The sequence below is a fragment of the Xenopus laevis genome, chromosome 3S (assembly GCF_017654675.1).
Source record: "Xenopus laevis strain J_2021 chromosome 3S, Xenopus_laevis_v10.1, whole genome shotgun sequence".
In the NCBI taxonomy this organism is placed as follows: Eukaryota; Metazoa; Chordata; class Amphibia; order Anura; family Pipidae; genus Xenopus; species Xenopus laevis.
In genome coordinates, this window is record NC_054376.1 from 10,319,696 (window position 1) to 10,343,366 (window position 23,671).

Here is a 23,671-nt window from a genome sequence, read left to right on the forward strand (position 1 = left end):
GCATTTGCTTTTTCCTGATCTAGACTGAAGTGCAGGTTTGGGGATTGTAAATAATAGCAGAAGAGGATGTTTTTAACTGCTATTAATTTTTCTCTGCAAGAAATAAACCCTTTTTATTCTGAATAGCAATATTTACAATATTTCCCTTCTGACCAGATTATATATTGCCCTAAAAATTTTGGAGACTGTCGCTACCGGACTTGGTAACCATGACAACCCACGTGACGCTGGAGGATGCGTTATCGAACGTGGACCTCCTGGAGGAGCTGCCGCTCCCCGACCAGCAGCCGTGTATAGAGCCTCCTCCATCCTCCATCATGTACCAGGTATCAACTTCCATTCTACCAGCCAGAGCATGTATACTGTAGGTCTGGCAGTGCCATAAATACACCAAGCTTATACTTTCATTTATTATATTATATTGGGAAATATTAAGAATAGAATGCAGAATTATAGCCTATTGATTTATTTTTACTATTATATATTAAGTTATAGTAATTATAGTGTATATAGTATATAAGGTATAGGAGTCTCCAAGTTAGTAGAATGATAACTCACCACATTTAGGAAATGGCCCAGATGAACCGCCCTGAGCCCTCAGCATAGGGAGCAGACAACCGAAAATTCTTTGAAGCAGGCACCCAGTAAGGCAAACTTCCACCAGGCAAAGGTTTTCAAAGTGAAAAGTAGTTTATTGTATCCACAGCATTACACATTTCGTGCTTACAAATACTTAATCATAGGCCATCATGAGCCTAAGTGTTTGTTAACACGAATACGATAAACTACTTTTCACTTTGAAAACCTTTGCCTGGTGGAAGTTTGCCTTACTGAGTGCCTGCTTCAAAACATATTCGATAGTAATTACCGTATAGTACTGAATTATATATTCTGAATGTTCATGGGGACCCCTGTAAAAAAAGATTTAGGTCCAATAAAGACTGTTTAAAATCCAGGCAAGATAGTATTTGCATGAGCACAGGCCCAATACATACAATATCAGATTGAGACCAGTAGATGAAATAGCTGGGGGGCTGCAACTGATGGACTTGATTTATATGGTCACCCCGTTTGAGTCCAGTCAAAAGGTAATGACTATGCTTACATTACAACTGGTCAGTAAAAAAATGCACTTTCAGTTATATTATTAATATATCATCAACTTCCTGAATCCTTTCTTTCTTATAAAGTTTAGCTAGTATGTAGTACTTTGTGCTAAATGACTCCATGTATCCTCACAGGCCAACTTTGATACCAATTTTGAGGACCGGAATGCGTTTGTAACTGGAATAGCCAGATATATCGAACAAGCCACGGTACATTCTAGCATGGTAAGTGTTTTTTTTTATCCAACATGCATGTTAAGTATATATATATATATATTAGCTAATATACAAATCCCATTTTCAAGGCTTCAATAAATGCTAAAACAATGTCAGTTTTATGCTATTATGACTAGGGATGCACCTAATCCACTATTTTGGATTCGGCCAAACTCCCAAATCCATTGCAAAAGATTCAGCCGAATACCGAATCCTAATTTGCATATGCAAATTAGGGATGGGAAAACATTTTTTACTTCCTTGTTTTGTGACAAAAAGTCACACGGTTTCCCTCCCTGCCCCTAATTTACATATGCAAAAAAATTTGGACAAAATCGAATCCTGCTGAATAAGGCTGAATCCTGGCCGAATTCCGAACCGAATCCTGGATTTGGTGCATCCCTAATTATGGCACATGCTGATACTGGGAAGTAATTTACACCCACTGACTGTTATTTCCATAGTGGCAGTTGTGTTGCTGATGTGTAGTAGGTGTATTGCTGATGAGAATCTGTGCTTGTATTTAAGAACGAGATGCTGGAGGAGGGACAGGAGTATGCTGTTATGTTATATACATGGAGAAGCTGTTCCAGAGCTATTCCACAGGTGAGTTATGAGGTTGCCTTGTCCATAATAAAACAATGTAACCTGTTCCCCTGCACCCCCACCATAGTTGTGACATTTGTAGCGTCGGACTGGGGGCTACCTCCGGGCCCCCCCCCAGGGCCGGATTTACATAGTGGGCGCGCCTAGGCCCCTGTCCCCTCCCCTTATTAGGGATTGGTGCACTGGAAATGTAAAAAAAATAAAAAAAAATGATATCCAGCACATCCCCAGTGTTGTAGTTGGCAGCATGCGGCCCCCTAATATCCTGCCACCCTAGGCCCGGACCTTGGTGGCCTTTCCACAAATCCAGGCCTGCCCCCACCGCAGCGTCAAAGGCCCCCTTCCTGAGCCACAAACCCCCCTCCAGCCCCCCCATTAGAGTTGCCACCCGGCCGGTAGGCCAAGGCCGGGGCCAGTTTTTAAATACCCTTTAAAAAAAGCCCCTGGCCTGCCCCCAATTCGCACAGAACTTACCTTTTTTCCAGCGCTGTGGACATCTCTGCAATGTTGCCCCGCCCCTTTTACGGCACACCACGTAGCTCCGCCCCCTTTTGCATCACTGACCGCCCCCTTTTGGTGCCCACCCCCCACTGGCCGGTAATATTTTTCAGTAAAGGTGGCAACCCTACCCCCCATGCATACCTTTTTATTCTTGCAGCGGGGGCAGGTAGGGAGGATTTGGAGCAGTGGCAGCATCGTCGTGCAGGGAGCCAGTCTGGGCTGGCGGGGGCCCACAAAGGCCGGGGCCCACTGGGTTTTTTTCCCAGTTCCCAGCCCAGTCTGACCCTGGACATTTCAACCCTTTATCCCTAAGCCACTGGTTCTGTGCATTGGAATACAGACACTGATGCAGAAATTGTACTCACCCTAAATAACAATACAACATGGGGATTCCCACAAAACCCTCATCTTGTATGGGTTCTGTGAAATTCACAGTTTATATACGTATGCACAGATAAAGGGGCTGTGCACATTAAATAACCCAAGAGCTACAAAAACCAAATAATAATGAGTAGTGAAGAATTGTTACAAATATCAATGTCTATTACATTCTCATGAACTTCCCCTTCGCTTGCATTTCAGCATCAGTGTGCCCATAGCTCCTGGTACCTGATGCTGTTTGGCATTCATTTGACTCATGGTGGAGAGGATGAGCCAAGTGGGTCATATGATAATTGCCTCTGGAATTCCAGCACTGGTTGTATGGTTAATTCAACTCAAGGCGGCCATAGACGCACAGATAATACTGTACGAAACAAATTTTCGTACGATATTCGGTGTGTGTAAGGTGGGAAAAGAGCCCACCAATATCGGCAGAAGACTTGGATATGGGTCGGCTCGTCGATTGGGCTGGACGTAAAATTTTTATTGGGTGCGTTTGAAGGCACCCAAGCATTGGCCATTGTTAGTGCTGAATCGTCAGATACAGATAGAATTCTATTGTTTCTACCTGTATATCTGATGATTCAGCTCTACACGTGTGTATTGAAACGAGCGATCTTTCTTGGAAAGATCTTTTCCAAGATAGATCGTAATTGTTACCTTTATGGCCAACTTTAACTTCCTACAGCTGCAGGGCTGAGACGCAAACCCTGTATAGTCCAACCACTGTCACAGGCTAAAGGTGGCCATACATGGGCCGATTAAAGCTGCAGACAGACCGAGTTGGCAGTTTATTGGCCCGTATGTGGGCCCTCTGATGGGCTTCCCCTATCGATATCTGCCCAATAGTCAGGCAGATGCCAAATCCCGTCGGATCGCGGACCGCATCATAGGGCCCACGATCAGATCAGCCCAATATCGCCTACCTTAAAGGTGGGCATATCTTGGAGAGATCCAAACGAGTGGATCTCTATGTATATGGCCACCTTTAGCCCTATCTATTGAAATCTTCCCATTTAAGTATTTTCTTCTCCCCGTGTTTTCATGATTTACAATTTAGAATTTTATAAATATTGTTATTGGAAAAATCTATAGGGTTAAGCAAAGTTGAAGGTTTAGCAAAGCTGAAGGGAATTATACAATATATATGAAAAGGGTGATAATACCGATGCAGAGAACCTAGCCTGGTAAGGGTGAGATGGGCTAAAAGTAGGCAAAAAGCCCTTCACATGCAAGACATGCAACATGAAGCCTTCTGAAAACATAAGGTATTTACTTTGTGTGCCATATACATAGCACATAACACTTCTGGATTGCATAGTTGGCTGAAGGGACAGTAAGGAGTGATTTGCATGTCTTGACCCATAATGATTCATGTGAGAGTTAATGTCTCATTTGTGGTATAAAGGCAGTGCTATGTATATGGCAGGAGGCAAGTAAATACCTTCTGTTGCATTATGCTGCTGATCTAAACTGCATGGTTAAGGGGGAACAGAGCTGGCTGAAGGTTTGACTGAAGGATTTTTAGTCTAGACATGGCTGCTGCAAATCTTTTCTGTTTATGTTCCATTTTGCTAAGCTTTCTAAGACCTATAACACCGAGGGTCGCCTTTTATGGACTCTGAGGTGTTAATGAGGGGAACCTGGCACTAACACTGCTCATACAGCCAGGCGCTCCTCTTTCATTGGCTACAACTCAGATCACTTGGAGCCAATCCGGTCATGATGAATGCCAAGTGAATCTATGAGACATCCAGATGTCCTACTCTGTCTTATTGATTTCATGGAAATATGAAGTCCAAGGATTTCATCTCATCTTTAATTAAAGTATAAAAGTTGCCAGGTGCTTGAAATTTAATTATAATTAACCACTGACTTATGTTGTTTGATTTATGTTGTTCCAGGTGAAATGTAACGAGCAGCCGAACCGCGTGGAAATATATGAGAAAACGGTGGAGGTTTTGGAACCTGAAGTGACAAAACTGATGAAGTTCATGTATTTCCAGGTAAAGGGAAAGAACATTGATATACTGACAGTGAGCTAGAATTTATAAAGTGCATACCAATTCCATTATCCGATGTACTTATTATCTTGAAGGCACAGCTTATTTTTGCCAATTGCTATCTACTTTTATGCTTATGAGTAGGAGCTTCCATATTACTTCCTAGCTAACCTATGCTCGAGCAGTCTCGACCGCCAAAATTTCCATTTAATAGGGATGTAAACCCAAAAACATCTCGGTTGATGTAACACCTCCCCCATATAAGGGCCCTGGCTTTCTTGCCTTCTCCATACAAGGGCCCCTCTAACCCAACACAGGCCTTGAATATTACAGTTTAATGTGCCTATACTTTACAGCGCAAGGCCATTGAACGCTTCTGCAACGAGGTGAAGCGTTTGTGTCACACAGAGCGCAGGAAGGATTTTGTGTCGGAGGCGTATCTGCTGACCCTGGGGAAGTTTATTAACATGTTTGCGGTGCTGGATGAGCTGAAGAACATGAAATGCAGTGTGAAGAATGACCACTCGGCTTATAAGAGGTGAGAGGGGATGTGGAGAAGGTTCACCTCATTGTGACACGTTTCTCATTGGATAAGGCTCTGTATGAAGTAACCCTTTCTGATTGGTAACCACCTCTATAATAAGCTTGTACAGGTCTGGGACCATTAGCCTATGAGTAGGTGCCCAATTGGCACAAAACGCATTAGGCTACACATGTCCTAATATTGACTTTTGCTACTGCATTTATTGTTGGCAGGTCCCCCTACATAATAATAATTTTTTTTCAGATTTGGTAACCCTAGGGTCTACATAGTGAAACTGCACAATATTATTTTTTTTCTACAATTTTGTTTTTTTATTTTTTGAATCAGATATACACACCATTCCTTCTTTTTCATTGTAAAGGGGAACTAATTTAATATAAGCTTTCTAAATACAATCAATTACAAATTCTGAGTTGTTTCTGAAATATTCAAGTTTATATTTGCTATTCTTCTCTCAGTATCTGTTTCTCTTCATTGTGTCTTCACAGCAGATGGGTGATCCAATATAACTTATGGGGGGGGCTCCTTTCCTAGAAGATGAATTTAAGCTCACTCAAATTACTGATTCCAGTACAAACAAAATCTAACAAAATAACTGACTTTTGCACAAATTCTGCATGTAGAGAGACATGATGTCTGGTGATTTTAATAGAGTGAGATCTAATATATCTATTAGGCAAAAGAAGCCCCCCTATAAGTTATATTGGATCATTTATCTGACACCCAACTCCTGAATGAAGAGAGAATGAGGAGAAACATGCTGAGAGAGGAATAGTGAAGATAAAATTGATTATTTCAGAAACGGTACAGAATTCTGAAGATAATATTGGAATTTAAATTTTCCCCTTTGAATGCTGTCACTTTATTTATTATATTCAAATATCAGTTCCCACCAGTTTTATCCCTGATGTGTTCTATCAGACTTTAGACCTCATCTTGGTAATCTAATGCTTATTCCACCTTTCTCACAGGGCTGCCCAATTTCTGAGAAAAATGGCCGATCCCCAGTCGATCCAGGAGTCACAGAATCTTTCAATGTTCTTGGCCAATCACAATCGGATCACACAGGTTAGCACCTTAAATTTGTAAACAGTTCTGGACTGGGATTCAAAATATGTCCTGGAATTTCAGGTACAGAGAGGCCCAACTAGCCCCCCACAGGCCCACTAACTAGTGATTGTCTATGGCGTCTTGTAGCAGCCCCTCTGGCATTAGCTTGAATCCACATATTGCCAGTCTGGGCCTGCATGTAAAATTCATGTAAAATTCACTTACAACGAAGTATTTAGGGTTGCCACCTTGCTGGTATTTAAACTTTTCTAGAACAAAATAATGGACTTTATATTTGTATCTTTTCTATTAATTACATGGGCATCAAGCATCATTTTCTAGGCCGGTAAAATACAAGCCTGGGTTAAAACACCCTGGCTCATGTTGCCACCTTTTCTTTCTGTGTGATCCAGATGGAGGCGGTGTCTAAAAACTGAGCAGGCCGTTTTGAACTGGGCAGGTCATCTAAAAATCAAGCTGTCCAGCTCAAAACTAGACAGATGGGCCACCATCGGTAATCATGGGCCCTATACTACCAAGTTAGCAGGTTCTTCCCACTAGTGGGTCCCCTATTACTATCCTAATGGAACAGCCGTGCCCCTGATCTTCCCTTGACAATCCCTAAATGTGCCAAAAACTTGCACTCCCTGCAAGCCTTGCCAATTTTGCAACCTGCAACCATGCTTTTCCATCTTGTGGACCAGGCCCGGACTGGTAACCTGTCCATTCGGGCAAATGTCCGAGGGGGTGCTCTGCCCTGCGTATAAGTAGGCAGCCTGCTGCCTAATCAGATGTTTTGCGGCAGTGCCAGCCTCAGGCCCTGACTTGTTCCCAAGTGGATACTCACAGCAGAGAGCAATCAGCAGGACTAGATAGGGCAGAAAAAACTTCTCTCAAAGTAGTAAAGCCCCAATTCGGCAGCTCGAGAAAGTGATAGGCTACAGTGTGAACTATGAACCTTCCCCCATCGACAAATCTCCTCTTCTTCGGGGCGACAATCTCCCCGAACTGCTTTCCCCCTGCCCTTTGCCGGCTAAAATAAAAATCGCCTGGGGGAAGGCACACACGACGCTTCGTTTTCCGAAGTTTCCACGTGAGCATATAAAGGCACAAGGCTGCAGGCTGAGTTACACAGGATAATGAACCCCCTGCTGTAATTGATAAGCAAACATAAATTTAAATGCCTATTGGTATGTATCTCATAGGATGCATTATTAGTTTTCCTTTAGTGCAAGCCCAGATAGTGCTCCTTACTATGGTTTCACTAAACCCTCTGAACTGAGGATGCAGTGGATAGGTGCCCTTGATTTTGTTTCCTGCAATGCAGAATTGGTTCCCCATTTTTCTAGGCACTGAACCTCCTAGGCCCTACCAGAGAACCTGATATTAAGGGCCTGCTCTCACAGCTATGATATGAGGACAGTGCTAAATCTAATAGGTGTCATATAAATATATGAAAAGGCTTGTGGAGGGGTCTACCAGAAGATACTCTGGTACTCCAGTCTGATCATGTTTCTAGGTCCGGGTCCAGCAATGAAAACAAGCATTGCAAATGTTATTCTGCAAGTGCTTCTGGGAGCCAACTTTGTACACTCTAGTCATATGTAACTTACCATTTCCATTTCAGTGCTTGCACCAGCAACTGGAGGTTATCCCTGGGTACGAGGAGCTCCTGGCTGATATAGTGAATATCTGTGTTGATTACTATGAAAACAAGATGTACCTGACTCCAAGTGAAAAACACATGCTACTAAAGGTAACACAATTGTCTGGTGTGTATAGCCCTTGCCCAGTGGGTCATGAATGACATGAAGGCAAAATTAAATGCTTAAGATTTCCCCTAATTCATTATGCTTTTTATTGTAGGAAAGGTCCTTTTCTTTACCAGTAACTGTCTATAGATAAATGCCCCAGTTGTGTTTTTGTGCTTTTCTTTTCACTCTCAAACACATTTAATCTTAATGTCTTCAAGCATAGTAGATTATATATATTGTTATATATATTGTCCGGTAAGGTACAAAGCAAATAGTTTTAAAGAGTTAACTAAATCCTCATTGTGACACGTTTCTATTGGATGTTTAACGTACACGCGTTTCTCATTGGATAAAGTTCTGTATGATGTAACCCTTTCTGATTGGTAATCACCTCTATAAAAAGCTTGTACAGGGCTGGGACCATTAACCTATGAGTAAGTGCCCAATTGGCACAAAACGTGTTAGGCTACACATTTCCTAATACATAATCCTTTTATTTTATATTGACTTTTACTACTGCATTTATTGTTGGCAGGTCCCCCTACATTAGTAATTTCTCCAGATTTGGTAACCCTTGGACTAGGGTCTACGTAGTGAAACTGCACGATATTATTTTTTTCTGCACTTTTGCATTTTCTTCTATTTTTCGAAGTAGACATACACACCATTCCTTTTTTTTTCATTGTAAAGGGGAACTATTGCGAAAATTTAAAATATGCTTCCTCCTACTAAAATGAGAAACTCTCTAAATACAATCAAATAAATATTCTGCATCATTTCTGAAATAATGAAGTTTATATTCATTATTCAGCATCTGTTTCTCTTCATTCTCTCTTCATGCAGCAGTTGAGTGTCAGATGGATGATCCAATATATCTTATAAGGGGGCTCCCTTCCCTAGGAGATGTATTCGAGCTCACTCAAATAACTGATTCCACTACAAACAAAATCTAACAAAATAACTGCCTTTTGCACAAACTCTGCATGTAGAGAGACAGGATTTCTGGTGATTTTAATAGAGTGAGCTCTAATACATCTTCTAGGCAAAAGGAGCCCCCCTATAATAGATATTGGATCATTCATCTGACACCTGAATGAAGACAGAATGAGGAGAAACAGGTGCTGAGAGAGGAATAGTGAAGATAATCTTGATTACCGTATTTCAAAAACGGTACAACATTTTTAATTGTTTGTATTTAGAATGTTTCTTATTTCAGTGTTGTGAAGCTTATATTACATTTTAATTTTCACAATAGTTCCCCTTTAAGTACACATCAAATACAATTTAATATTTCTGACAATTTAGGTTTGAGCAACAGCCACGAGCTGCACATTGAGAAAGCTGGCACACTACCAGATAGCAATAGAATAACCCTGTGTGTGATCAATGCAAGTAGCCAGCTCAGTGTCTCTGCCGAGCATCATGTGACTGTACAGACAGCTGCAGAGGTCACCCGAACGCAATTGCTCGAAGGCACCCAGAGCCTGCAAACTGAAATCTCTGGCAGATCTCCAGCCATTTCTTTGTTCTGGGGTAAAATATTCCCTTTGAGCCTGTGTAGAAAATTAAGTAGCAAATCACATTATGAGCATGAACAGTTGGCTTGGCTCTGGAATTTTATTAGGTCATTATGGACATACTTGTGCCAACCTAAACACAATCAGCATTGTTGTATTTCACAGTCCTAATTATTTACTGACGACAGAAACACATCTGCTTTGTTATGTCTGTACTTCTCTGCAGTTTTGTCCTCCTACCAGCAGGTGACAGCAGCCTACAGAAACTGTCATTCCCGAAGTATATCATCTGCAGTGTCAATGCTCAGTATCAGAAAGGGTCTCCTAGTGTCTCCACCAGTGATAGTGCCAAATAGGGTTGCCACCTGGCTGGTGTTTTACTGGCCTGGCCGCTAAAAATGATGGTTGATCCCAATGTTATTAATAGGGAAAAAATATAAATATATAGGAAGGCCGTTTTTTTTTCCTGGAAAAGGTGGCAACCCTAGTGCCAAATGGTATAGGTTTGGCCCCTGATGAAACTAAGAATAGGCAGATTGGAATTCTACCAGCCAACTGGGGCCAACTTGCAGATAGGGTTGCCACTTTTTCTAGAAAAAAATACCGGCCTTCCTATATATTTAACTTGTTTCCCTATTGATAACATTGGGCTCAACCATCATTTACCGGCCAGGCCAGGTGGCAACCCTGCTTGCAGATCCTCTGTTACTCTGATAAGCCAGTCCCGTCCTGCCAGTTCTATTAATGAGGAAAGGAACAACCTTTTCATAGGAAAGATTGTAAACTCCTCACCAAATGAAGTGATAGTTGCTAGTTTGGCTGGTAAAAATGACCCCTGTATCTAGGGTTGCCAGCCTTCCAATATTTTTATGGTTTTTTCCTATAAATAACATTGATATCAAGCAACAAATTTAACCGGGCAGGTAACTAGGGTTGCCATCTTTTCTGGGAAAAAAATACCAGCCTTCCTATATATTTATCTTTTTTCCCTATTAATAACATTGAGATCAGCCATCATTTTTACCGGCCAGGTCAGTAAAATACTGGCCAGGTGGCAAACCTACCTGTAACCAGGATTATTGCTACGAGGGAATGAAACACCCTTCCCAAAAAAGGTGGCAATCTTAGTTTCTAGGATCAGATCTGGTGACACAAATGATATAACAAAGCTATGTATGATTGGCTTGGGGTAGGGCCTACTGTTACTACAGGTATGGGATCCTTTATCCAGAAACCCATTATCCAGAAAGCCTCAAATTACGGAAAGGCCGTCTCCCATAGACTCCATTATAATCGAATAATCCAGATTTTTCAAATTGATTTCCTTTTTCTCTGTAAAAATAAAGCAGTACCTTGTACTTGATCCAAACTGAGAGAATTAATCCTTATTGGAGGCAAAACCAGCCTATTGGATTTATTTAGTATTTAAATGGTTTTCTAGTAGACTTAAGGTATGCAGATCCAAATTACAGAAAGATCTGTTATCCGGAAACCTCCAGGTCCCGAGCATTCTGCATAATAGGTCCCATACCCGTACTTAGCACAGGAGTGCCCATACTTTACTAATGCGGGGTCTACTTTTAGCGATGTTGTCCCATTATGACCTATATCTATAAAAGCAATGTTAGCATTCTATCCATGTAAAATATTACTTAAAGGATAAGTAAACCTTTAAAATAGGTGAGTGTAAAATTGACGAGGGTGCTATTCTAAGCACTTTTGTAATTTACATTCATTATTTATTTTGTTTTTTATTCCAAGATATTAAGGGATACATGTACTGTATATGAATGAATTTTGTTCCAACAGCGCCACCTGCTGGTCAGTTTCTGACCAGTCTGACCACCAAGTAGTCAAGCAGTGTCGGACTGGCCCAACGGGATTCCAGGAAAAGTCCCGGTGGGCCAAGGTGTCAGTGGGCCCTCATGCTACTAAATATTTGGCCTATTTCATGGTCATTCCCTATTTCTATGAGAAAAAGAGGCTAAATAGTTGGAATAATACATTATAATATGTAAAGAAAAGAGATTAGGAGAATAGAGGCTGAGTGAGGAGAGGAAGAATAATAGTACTGAGAGTGGGCCCCTGGTCTTAGATTAACTGGTGGGCCCCTGGTCTTAGATTAACTGGTGGGCCCCTAGTCAAAGGTTTTTTGGTGGGCCCCTGGTGTCCCAGTCCGACACTGTAGTCAAGGAAGTTGTCAGGAGAAAGAAAGAGGCTGCTCTGATTTTCTTCTTCTTAGGAAATATGTGAGAATGGTTTCTACCTTTTTTCCTAAGCAGAAGAACATGAGAGCAGCCTCTTTCTTTCTCCCGACAACTTCCTTGACTACTTGGTGGTCAGACTGTTCAGAAACTGGCCAGCAGGTGGCGCTGTTGGAACAAAATTCATTCACATTAACAGCACATGTATCCCTTAATATCTTGGAATAAAAACAAAATAAATAATGAATGCACATTGAAAACATTCTTAGAATAACACAATATTCAATTTTACATTCACTTATTTTAAAGGATTACTTATCCTTTAAATATTATACTGATTTATGAGAAAATATATATTGCTAACAAACTAATTTTTATGTAAACTTAATGTAATAAATATCTGAATGAAAAGAATGAAACAGAAGGATAGTTTAGTCAAGCTGTGTCTTGAGATCTACTGATCATAAACGAGAGGTCTACTGGTAGATCCCAATCTACTTTTTGGGCGCCCCTGATCAGCACATTCACAGCATGTAACAACTGTATTTTCTTCCCTTTGCAGGTGATGGGATTTGGCCTGTACCTGATGGACGGGAATGTCAGCAATATTTACAAACTGGATGCCAAGAAGAGAATTAACCTCAGCAAAATTGACAAATTCTTTAAGGTGATGTATACAGGTTTTAACAAGATCTGCAAAGGATGGCAAAAGGTCCCAAATCGCACAACATGTGCTACTGTCTTATGTGTACTGAAAAAAAGTTATCTTAACCCAAAAAAAAATATCGATGTTGAACTTACTCACGATGCTTGTCTGATCACTATTGCAATTTATATTCATCTTCTGGTTTTATTTTCTGAGATATTAGCAATTTTAGACTGCTAATACGGGCTTTACGTGCAACAGCTCTTTGTCAGAGAGTCAGCAAGCCTTCAGTTAAATAACTATAAAGAAGTGCATAGAATCTTAGGGTCTGAGCACAGTGGGGTTAATTTTTAAACACTAGGCAGATTTGCACCTGGGCAATAACTCATAGCAACCAATCAGTGATTTGCATTTTTAAACCAGAGTAAGGTAGAACAATGTAAGCAAACATCTTGGTTACTGGCAAAATGCAAATTTGCACAGGATTAATAAATAACGAGTTGAAGCAAGAGCCTGGTATCAGCAGGTTAATACTGCTAAAGGGATTCTGTCATGATTTTTATGATGGCGTTTTTATTTATAAATGAGACTGTTTACACTGCAAATAATTCACTCTAAAATATTGTAATATTGGTGTGTAGGTGCATCTCAGGTCATTTTGCCTGGTCATGTGCTTTCAGAAAGAGCCAGCACTTTAGGATGGAACTGCTTTCTGGCAGCCTGTTGTTTCTCCTACTCAATGTAACTGAATGTGTCGCAGTGGGACCTGGATTTTACTATTGTGTGTTGTTCTTATGGTAAGGGCACATCTGGCGATTCGGGGAGATTTAGTCGCCTGGCGACTAATCTCCCCGAACGGTATCGCCCTGTCTTCCTCCTGGTAGAATGCGAAATTGCCTGTGGCATGGCACAGGCGTAAGAGGAAACTTCGGGCGACTTTGGAATATGAATCGGCTGTGTGTGCCATCCCGAAGGCGTTTTTTCATTATAGCCGGCGGAAGACAGGGGGAAGCCATTCGGGGAGATTAGTCGCCCCAAGTAAGAGGCGATTAGTCGCCAGGTGTGCCCTTACCCTTAGATCTACCAGGCAGCTGTTATCTTGTGTTAGGGAGCTGTTATCTGGTTACCTTCCCATTGTTCTGTTGTTAGGCTGCTTGGGAGGAAAGGGAGGGGGTGATATCACTCCAACTTGCAGTACAGCAGTAAAGAGTGACTGAAGTTTCTCAGAGCACAGGTCACATGACTGGGGGCAGCTGGGAAACTGACAATATGTCTAGCCCCATGCCAGATTTCAAAATTAAAGATTAAAAAATCTGTTTGCTCTTTTGAGATGCGTTTTGAAAAATAAACATTTTTTCCCATGACAGTATCCCTTAATATTGCAGAAACTGCTAAAGATTGAAAATGAATGTAAATTGTAAAAGTGCTTAAAGTAGAAGGAAAGCTACCGATGCAGTTTATTGCCAATAGATTAGCCACAATAGTGCAATCTATAACACTATATTTATTCTGCAGAATGCTTTACCATACCTGAGTAAACAGCTCTTTGTTTGTTTAGGATAGCAGCTGCCATATTCGCTTGCTCTGACATCACTTCCTGCCTGAGTCTCTCCCTGCTCACTCATAGGTCTGGGCTCAGATTACAGCAGTGAGAGGGGGAGAAGAGCAAACTGAGCATGCTCAAGCCCTAGCCCTGGAGGTTTAAGCTGAAAACAGGAAGTCTGATACAGAAGCCCATGAGTACACAATAGAAGGAAAGAAAGGTGGTGTTTCTTTTGACAGAGGACTCAGAGCAGCGTTACTTTGAGGGTTTACTGATGTATTTATATAGACCTTTCTGATAAAGCTAACTTAGTTTTAGCCCTTCCTTCTCCTTTAAGAGAGCACTCCGAGTAACTTTACATCAATTAATTTTTGGGGCTGGGATCTTTTTAAATTCCAAGAAGAATTCATCTCTATTACTGGCCTATTTGTACCTGCACAACTCTAAGGAGGTAGTGTGGTTCTGTAAGAACTGGATCGCAAATGTTGCCCTTCTTTCAACTAGAAAGTGTCAATAGATTGTGCCTCAGGACACTGGGATATAGTACCTGAAAAAGACACAAATTCATCCCTTTACTCAATTCCAAATGAGTTCCTATATGACAACTTCTGGATTATAGAGGGGCTGTGTTTGTGTACATGTCTGTATGTGCGTGTGTGTTTTCTGAAGAGAACCGTCACACGTTTGTCTGAATGTGCAAGCACCTCTTTCTTCTCTCTTGCAGCAGCTGCAGGTGGTGCCCCTGTTTGGTGACATGCAGATAGAGCTGGCCAGATACATTAAGACCAGTGCTCACTATGAGGAGAACAAATCAAAGTGAGTGCATGCCGTAATGTGTCTTGGCTCTCTGTGCAGAACTGGGATTGTTATCTACGTTGTACTAATGTCTTACACTGCATAGTAAGCAGCTCTTGCTTGTAAAGTGCACAAATTCCGGTCTCTGCTTTACTGCCAAGAGCTGGTTACTACCTGCAGTGCGGCCATTACAGCTACTAAACCTGCCCATTTGTTAATAATGGTACTGCTCCAGCAAATTTTATTGCTCCAAGTTGGGGTGTTGACCTGGAGATACAAATGAAAGACTTGAAAATAACCATTTTAAAATAACAGAAGTGTGCACTCATTACTGAGAGGTGTTTTCTGCCATTTTCTTGATAACCAGATAGGGTTGCCACCAGTTCGGTTTTGGCCCGAACAGTTCGGTTTTTCTTAGGCCTGTTCGGGTTTCAATTGTCTATTCGGTTTTCAGCCTTGTGAACCCTGAACAATAATTTAGCCCATAAATTAGACATCTAAATATTATAATACTCACTATGATTTTTACTTTTATCAGCATGAATTAGTTATTTATCAGGTACAGTTTTAAATTATTACAGAAAGGAAAAGGTAAATTGGTTTCTGTTATGGAGGCCCAGAATCCACTATTTTGGATTCCGCTGAACCCCCGAATCCTTTGCAAAAGAATACCGAAGGGTGAGAAGGGGAAAACATTTTTTACTTCCTTGTTTTGTGACAAAAAGTCATGTGATTTCCCTCCCTCTTCCTAATTTGCATATGCAGGATTCAGCCAAAATCGGAAAAGGCCAAATCCTGGCCGAATCCCGAACCGAATCCTGGATTCAGTGCATCCCTAGTTTCTGTGTAAGGGCAGAGATACAAGGGCAGATTTGAGGAGATTAGCTGGCTATCGACAAATCTCCTCTTCTTTGGGGCGATGAAACTTCGGGCGACTTTGGAAAACGAAGCGCTCCGAGTACCATCCCGCCGGTGATTTTCATTCTAGTCAGCGGGAAGGCAGGGAAGGCAATTCGGGGAGATTAGTCGCCACGAAGAAGAGGAGTTTTGTCGCCGGGCAGTTAATCTCCCCATATCTGTCCATGTGTCTCTGCCCTAACTCCATACTTTAAATAAAAGCATTAGGCTTACTCATTAGGCAGAATATAGACAGAACAAGGGTTGCCATCTGTCAAATTTTAAACTGGACATCCCAGTTTCTTAAAACTTTAAGAAAACTGGACAGAAACCCAGCCAGTATCAATAACCCTCCATCATAACCCCAAGTAACATCATTGTGCCCTCCCCTGATGTCATCATGGCCACCCTCAGCACCACTGCCCCACCCCTGATGCCATTAGCCCCACCCCCCTGGTTCGAGTTTAGCCACCGGAAAAGCTGCACATTTTCAATTCTTTTATTTTGGAATTCCAAGTAAATGGCTAGACTTGGGTTTCATCGAATAAAATAAGTTGGAGCAGTAGCATGTCTCAGGGAGGCTGTGGGAGTTATTTCAGCATTGTATTGTAGCCTTTGCATTTTTTATAATTTTATAATTAACTGATCTGGAACAATTTGCTGATCCGGAATAATTAAGCAGGCCCTTGTGTTGGCAGCTGTTCCATAGACATTACCAGCAATCTGCATAATTCAGTGACAGAATTCCCAGGAAAGAGTGTTTTTTATAGAATCCCTGTGCTCACACTATGTATTATTAGTAGTGATGGGCGAATTTATTCGGCAGGCATGGATTTGTGGGGAATTTCGGAATTTCACCACCCGCAAAGGTTTTCGCAAAACGGCAGTGAAAATTCACAGTGGGAAAATTTACAGCAACAAAAAAAATTGTTGCACGTCAAAATTGTTGTACACATAAAAATAGTTGCACGTTAAAAATTTTTGGACGCCCATTGACTTTAATGCATTTGGACAAAAGAGTCACTTGTGTCAAAATTATTGTTTGACAAATTTTTGCTGTTTTGCTACATTTTTCTAGATGATAAGCCTGTAATACAAGCGTGTATGTGGGTAGGATAGATCATCTGAGTAGTGTATGTCAGCACAGGTTATAAGGCTCATTTACTAAGACCCTAGGCAGAAGTACAAGTGCACTAAGGGGCACACACCCCTAGCTGCTCATACAGATAGCGCATCCCGATAGCTGCCCAGGGCCTGTCTGCACTCTATACCTCTTATTGGATGACAAATCTACCGGAGATGCAGTTGCAGCTTCAATGGACACAGGCAAGTACTGTCCTTTCCACTTACCAACATCTCTCATATTCCTTTCTTTCTCCGATATCTCACACTCCTGGGATTTTGCATCAGGTTCAGTCAGTTATTCTACATTTCCTTCCAGCGCCATGTTTCTTCTAATCTACAGGGTGAGATTGACCTGCCAGAGTACCAGAGGATTTTGGAGGAGGGCCCAAGCCCTAGCAGGTCCCAGCCAAGGACAATTTCAATCAGCCCTTTCTTATTTTCACCATAGATCTAATGATCCACTGCCTTGCAAAAGTATTCACCCCCTTGGCTTTTTACCTATTTTGTTACATTCCAACCTGTCATTTAAATGTTTTTTAATCTTATTTTATGTAATGGATCTGCACAAAATAGTCTGGTGAAGTAAAATGAGAAACATATATATAAAAAAATGTAAAAAAAAAAAACTGAAAATTGGCATGTGCATATGTATTCACCCCCTAAAAAATCCTGGTGCAACCAATTACCTTCAAAAGTCACATAATTAGTGAAATGAAGTCCACCTGTGTGCAATCTAAGTGTCACAGGATCTGCCAGTATAAACACACCTTTTCTGACATGGTACCACAACAAACCTGCCAAGAGAGGGCCGCCCACCAAAACTCACAGACCGGGCAAGGAGGGCATTAATAAGAGAGACAGCACATAGACCAAAGGTAACCCTGAAGGAGTTGCAGAGTTCCACAGCAGAGATTGGAGTATCTGTCCATAGGACCACAATAAGCCATAGAGCTGGGCTTTATGGAAGAGTGGCCAGAAAAAAGCCATAACTTAAAGTTAAAAATAAGAAGGCACATTTTGAGTTTGTCAAAAGGCATGTGGGCAACTCCATAAATGTATGGAGGAATTTGCTCTGGTGAGATGAGACTAGAATTGAACTTTTCGGCCACCATGGAAAATGCTATGTCTGGCGCAAACCCAACACATCCCATCACCCCAAGAACACCATGGCCACAGTGAAACATGGTGGTGGCAGCATCATGCTGTGGGATGTTTTTTGGCAGCAGGGACTGGGAAACTGGTCAGAGTCGAGGGAAAGACCGATGGTGCTAAATACAGGGATATTCTTGAGCAAAACCTGTGTCAGTCTGCCTGTGATTTGAGACTGGGACGGAGGTTCACCTTCCAGCAGGACAATGACCCAAAGCAACACTTGAGTGGTTTCAGGGAAAAAAATTTAAATATGTTGGAATGGCCTAGTCAAAGTCCAGATTCCAGATTGCTGTTCACAAGGGAAAACCATCCAACATGAAGGATCTGGAGCAGTTTTGCCTTGAGGAATGGGCAAAAATCCCAGGGCAAGATGTGGCAAGCGCATAGAGACTTATCCAAAGTGACTTGCAGCTGTAATTGCCGCAAAAGTTCTACAAAGTACTGAATTTAGGGGGTTGAACAGTTATACACGCTGAAGATTTCTGGTATTTTGTCCTCAAAATCTTCAAAGTTGTAGGCACCTTCTGTAAATGAAAGGGTGCAAACTCTAACAGTCCATTTTAATTCTAGGTTGTGAGGCAACAAAACATGAAAAATGCCAAGGGGGTGAAGACTTTTGCAAGGCACTGTATATTTTTAATTTAGCAATGAGTACAACTGATTGTGGGTCTTTAAAATGCTGCTTGTATATCAAGGTAATGTTTGCATTGAACATCTATAATGGGGCAATGTCCAGGCTTAAGTGGTTGTTTCCTGCCCAGGTGGACTTGCACTCAGAGCAGCATCAGTCCCCAGTATAACATATGTGAGCAGATGGTGCAAATCCGAGATGACCACATCCGTTTCATCTCTGAACTGGCACGCTACAGCAACAGTGAGGTAAGAGCCAGCACTAAGTATCATCAGGAACTAGGGGTGGGGTAAGGCACTGCATGGGTAGAGCCAAGGTAAAGTTATTCCATATAGGCATTCAGATGGTACAGCAATTCATTATTCAGATGTTTCCTTGTAGCTGAGATTGGGGTCAAAGACTGATTAATTTTTTTATGATTAATCTTGTAACCTCCCAGAATCCACCAAAACAAATATTGGTACTCAATGCAATCCAGTAGACTCTATTTATATATAGGGGCAAATTCACTAAGCACCGAAGCGCCTAACGCTAGCGTGAATTCGCTAGCGTTGGGCATTTTCGTTACTTTGCAGATTCACTAACGAACGCTGGCGTAACTTCGCTAGTGTTACTTCGCACCCTTACGCCTGGTGAAGTTGTGCGCATTGTTCTGAACGCTAACTTTTACGCCAGACTTCCTTCGCCCCCTCAGACCAGGCGAAGCGCAATAGCGTAGATAGGGATTGCTTCAAAAAAAGTTTATATTTTTTCTAAGTCCCAAAAAACGCTGGCGTTTTTTCTTTATTATGAGTGATAGGCTGAAAAAGATCGAAATTTTTTTTGGGGCTCCCCTCCTTCCCCCCTACATTTCCTAACTCATGGCAACTTAACTATACAGTGGGCACATGTGTAGGGCAAAATAAAAATTTTATTTGATGTTTTGAAGGTTTCCCAGGCTTGTGTAGTGTTGCTACGAATACTTCCATTGAAATTTGAATTTGGCGCCGTATGCAAATTAACCATCGCTAGTGTAACTTCGCTTTGCTTGGCGAATCAACGCTAGCGCTTCTTCGCAACCTTACGCTACCCCTGAGCGCAACTTCGGATTTTAGTGAATTTGCAGAGCGCTGGCGAAACTACGGCTGGCGAAGTGCGGCGAATCGGACGCCAGCGCAACTACGAATCTTAGTGAATTTCTCACATAGGGTCTGCCCTCTAGGGCCCCAGGTCATTGAAATGAGTTAAAAATAGTATTTGTATCAGAATAACTGGACTCTCTGGTCCATGATGTTGTCTCCAGCGATCTACTGTGGTGGTTCATTATTTTTCCATTTTTGACAGGTGGTTACTGGATCTGGGTTGGACAGCCAAAAATCAGATGAAGAGTATCGAGAGCTCTTTGATTTGGCCCTTAGAGGCCTTCAGTTGCTGTCAAAATGGAGTGCTCATGTTATGGAAGTGGTAAGTGTACACAAGAGCAATAATGAGGCTAATTTACTGTACATCGGTACCACGGTTATCAGTGGTTTCCAATCATATCATTGATTTTATTTTCTAACTTATAGTAGACAGATCAACACTTTGCAGTTGCAAATATTATCTATACTGCTGCTATAATGTGTTAGTCAATACAATGCCCTGCTGTCTTCTCCAACTGCTGCCATTGCTTTCAACCATCAAGTAGCATATTGCAGGGGTCCCAGTTCATGTAGGATTCAGGGCACTGATCTCACGGCTGAATGCAATTAAATACCACTCAAGTATAGCACTCATGCATGACTGTTCCCTAAAAATGTGACTTTTCCTGCAATAGTGTTACAGGTGGTCATGTATTATAAAAACCTCACATTCACACCAATAGGAGAGAACATTCCCCGCAAAGACAATGACAAAAATGATTCTGCTTCTCCCTGTAGTACTCCTGGAAGCTGGTTCACCCCACGGACAAGTTCTGTAATAAAGATTGCCCTGGCACGGCAGAGGAGTATGAGCGAGCCACGAGGTACAATTATACCAGTGAGGAAAAATTTGCCTTTGTGGAGGTAAGGAAATATTGTGGGCAAATTTGCAAAGCAAATACCTGCTGTAAACTCAATAATGTAATAATGAACACAAATAACCAAGCAAGAAGTAGAAAAGATGTTAACGAGTTGCACCTCAACGGGGAGGAAGGTGGTCATCACATGGTTGTAACCTGCAACAACCCTAAACTTGTACCTCATTCTACATTCATAATACACTTGATTATTTCCTTATTCGATCCACCCCCGTTTTAAGTTTTAGGTTCTTCAACAGTTTAGTAGAGTAGCCATCTCCACAGCTGTATCATGCAAAATAAAAAATAACTGGAGTGCCTTCCAGTATGAATCAATGTAGTTTTTATTGAAGCACTACATGTTTCAGACCACACAGGTGCACCAGAGGAAGGACCTGTGTGGTCCGAAACATGTAGTGCTTCAATAAAAACTACATTGATTCATACTGGAAGGCTCTACAGTTCTCTTTTATTTTGTAAGGTACAGAGTGCAATAGAATGGATTTTGATTTCTTATCATAAATTTTGAATAATGCTGTTGTGCAGATCTACTGTTTTTTATTAAAACTGGTATCTGGTTGCTTGGGTCATAATTACCCAGGCAGAAGCAGGAATGGTACACAGTAAGATGAACCACAGGTGGTCTTTATAGGCTGATAACAGAAAATCTAGGATGAATGTGCTTCCTGGTTGATGCTTGATGATGATATCCATGAGCTTCACCCAATCATAGTGAAGCTCCTATAGGAAGTAGAATGAAGAAGTGAAGATTCCTGCAGGAGATCCAAATGTCTAATTCATGGGAAGGCAGCCCAAGGATCAAATCAGTATCCTGAAAGCTCCAGATATTCTGCTAGAATTTTAAGATTGCCATACTCATACTTGGCCACCTACATGCTTGGCAACAATAAGCCAAGGTATTTGGTATTTCTTGTGGGGAGCCCAGCACCCTGCAGTTAGGCCTATTGGTCCATGAAGCATATACATCCCTATTTTGCCATCATAAAGGTTATGGAGCCAAACTAAGCCCCATGATATGTACTATAGTCATATGGGTATATAAAATAGGCATTACCAAATTCTGCATGTAAGGGAAGGATAATAAAAAACATACAACCAAAGTTAAATATGTAACCAATTAACTTTTATTTTGATCAAATCATTCAAGGAAGTAGATATGAGATTAGCATCAAGCAAATCTGATGTGAAATCTTAAACCTACAGAATTAAATACAAAATTGTAAGACAACCTAAGATTGTCTCGGGCTGGTAACCCTGATCATGAAAGTTTCTGGATATCATGCTTTCTATCTGTGCTTTATATATAATGCAGCCTTTGGAAAATTCTGGGGATTTCATATGAGGGGTAGAACCAGGGGCGTAACTATAGAGGAAGTAGACCCTGTGGCTGCAGGGGGGCCCAGGAGGTATAGGGGCCCCACGAGGCCCTAATTCATATACAATTTCAATAAATATTGGAGAAACAAGTCAACCTCTAAACATTTTGGGGGTCTGAAAAATAATTTGCTGTGGGGCCCAGTAATATCTAGTTACGCCACTGGGTAGAACCCTGGTTATGTTCTCTTGCCATCTTCAATATTTCACGAAGAGTTTTAGTTTGGTGTCCATGCAATAATTCATTTATTCGATTTCAGGACCAAAGATAAGCGTTTAAGCTGGGGTTTTGCCAAAGATTCACGAAGTCTTCATACAACTGATGTTGTCTTCAAGTATTATTGATTTCATAGTGAAAAGAACAAATTCTGCATAGGGGCCAAACATTTCTGTATTAAAGATGTGGAACAGGTTTTTGAGAAGTCCAAAAAATAAAGAATTTCCAAAAGGCAAAAGAAAAAAAGATGTGGACCAGGGCAGGGGATTTCATGATGCTCTTGAGAGTTTTATCCATGTACTTTTTTCGGCTTTTGTACTTCTTTAACATTCCCAGTTCCCAATGCAATTGGTCAATACAAAAGTCTGAATGCCAAAAACTCGAAACATTTTGTTTTTGTGACTATAAAATTAAGTGAAGAAAAACTCCAATTTGATTTATTATACCCAGAGGATGGAAAAAGTCAGAATTTGAAAATCCGGCATCTCAGAACTGCCAAGTTTGTATGGGAGAAGTCCCGAAGATATCCTGATCTGCTCAATCTGAAGATTTTCGAGTTTTCATGATTTTTTCGAGTTTTTTCCCTGCACTGCAATTTTTCAGGAAAATTTATTGATGAATAGGCTAAAATAACCCATGCGGATTTGGTTGGAGTATATTTCAGAAAATAATGAGATTAATTCAGATTTTGATAAATCACCCCCTAAATGTACATTATAAATAACATGCCAGGCTGATGATGTTGGTGACCAGACTGATAGCAGATGGCCTTGTATTCTGAATCCCTTTAATAAAGGCACTTAGACAGTTGCAGGCACCTTATTTTAACTCAAACATACCTGTGTTGTGAAAAAGGCAGATACAGTATATTATCATCAAAGTCAATATTCTCACTGACAGTAACCGGTTATTGTGTGCATTAATATCTGTATGGGGTATCTGTCAGGCTTATCATTTAACATTACACGGGTGCTGAAATAATGTTTAATGTGGATGAATGTTCACTTCCTTAGGTCATTGCCATGGTGAAAGGTCTGCAGGTTCTGATGGGCCGAATGGAGAGCGTGTTCAACCAAGCCATACGCAACACTATATATGCCGCCTTGCAGGACTTTGCCCAAAGCAGCTTGCGGGAACCGCTTAGGCAGGCAGTGCGCAAGAAGAAGAACGTTCTGATCAGGTAGGTCATGCATGGAAACGAAGGAGAACTCACAATGGGGTTTCATCATGGAGAAATGGATTAATGCTGTCAAGAGCCCACGGCTCAACAGGTTATCCAAGATTGCAGCACAAATTCCAGCTGTGCATGAATGTGTGCACACAAACCTTTGTGCTTAGAATGTGTGCCATTGCATACTGGAAAAAAATAAC

At 41.3% G+C, this 23,671-nt stretch overlaps 1 protein-coding gene across 2 annotated transcripts in view; it reads left to right on the top strand.

Annotated features, from left to right (window-relative positions):
* cyfip2.S (cytoplasmic FMR1 interacting protein 2 S homeolog) overlaps positions 1–23,671 on the top strand; it is a 52,617-nt gene that overhangs the window by 7,471 nt on the left and 21,475 nt on the right. For both annotated transcript variants that reach the window (NM_001092002.1, XM_018254242.2), the window contains 13 exon segments: positions 157–326; positions 1,242–1,331; positions 1,851–1,928; positions 4,715–4,816; positions 5,170–5,351; positions 6,329–6,425; positions 8,035–8,163; positions 12,445–12,549; positions 14,796–14,887; positions 18,802–18,919; positions 19,995–20,114; positions 20,570–20,695; positions 23,314–23,480. In NM_001092002.1, the coding sequence (NP_001085471.1) occupies positions 210–326; positions 1,242–1,331; positions 1,851–1,928; positions 4,715–4,816; positions 5,170–5,351; positions 6,329–6,425; positions 8,035–8,163; positions 12,445–12,549; positions 14,796–14,887; positions 18,802–18,919; positions 19,995–20,114; positions 20,570–20,695; positions 23,314–23,480 (1,523 nt within the window). In that variant the 5' untranslated portion in view covers positions 157–209.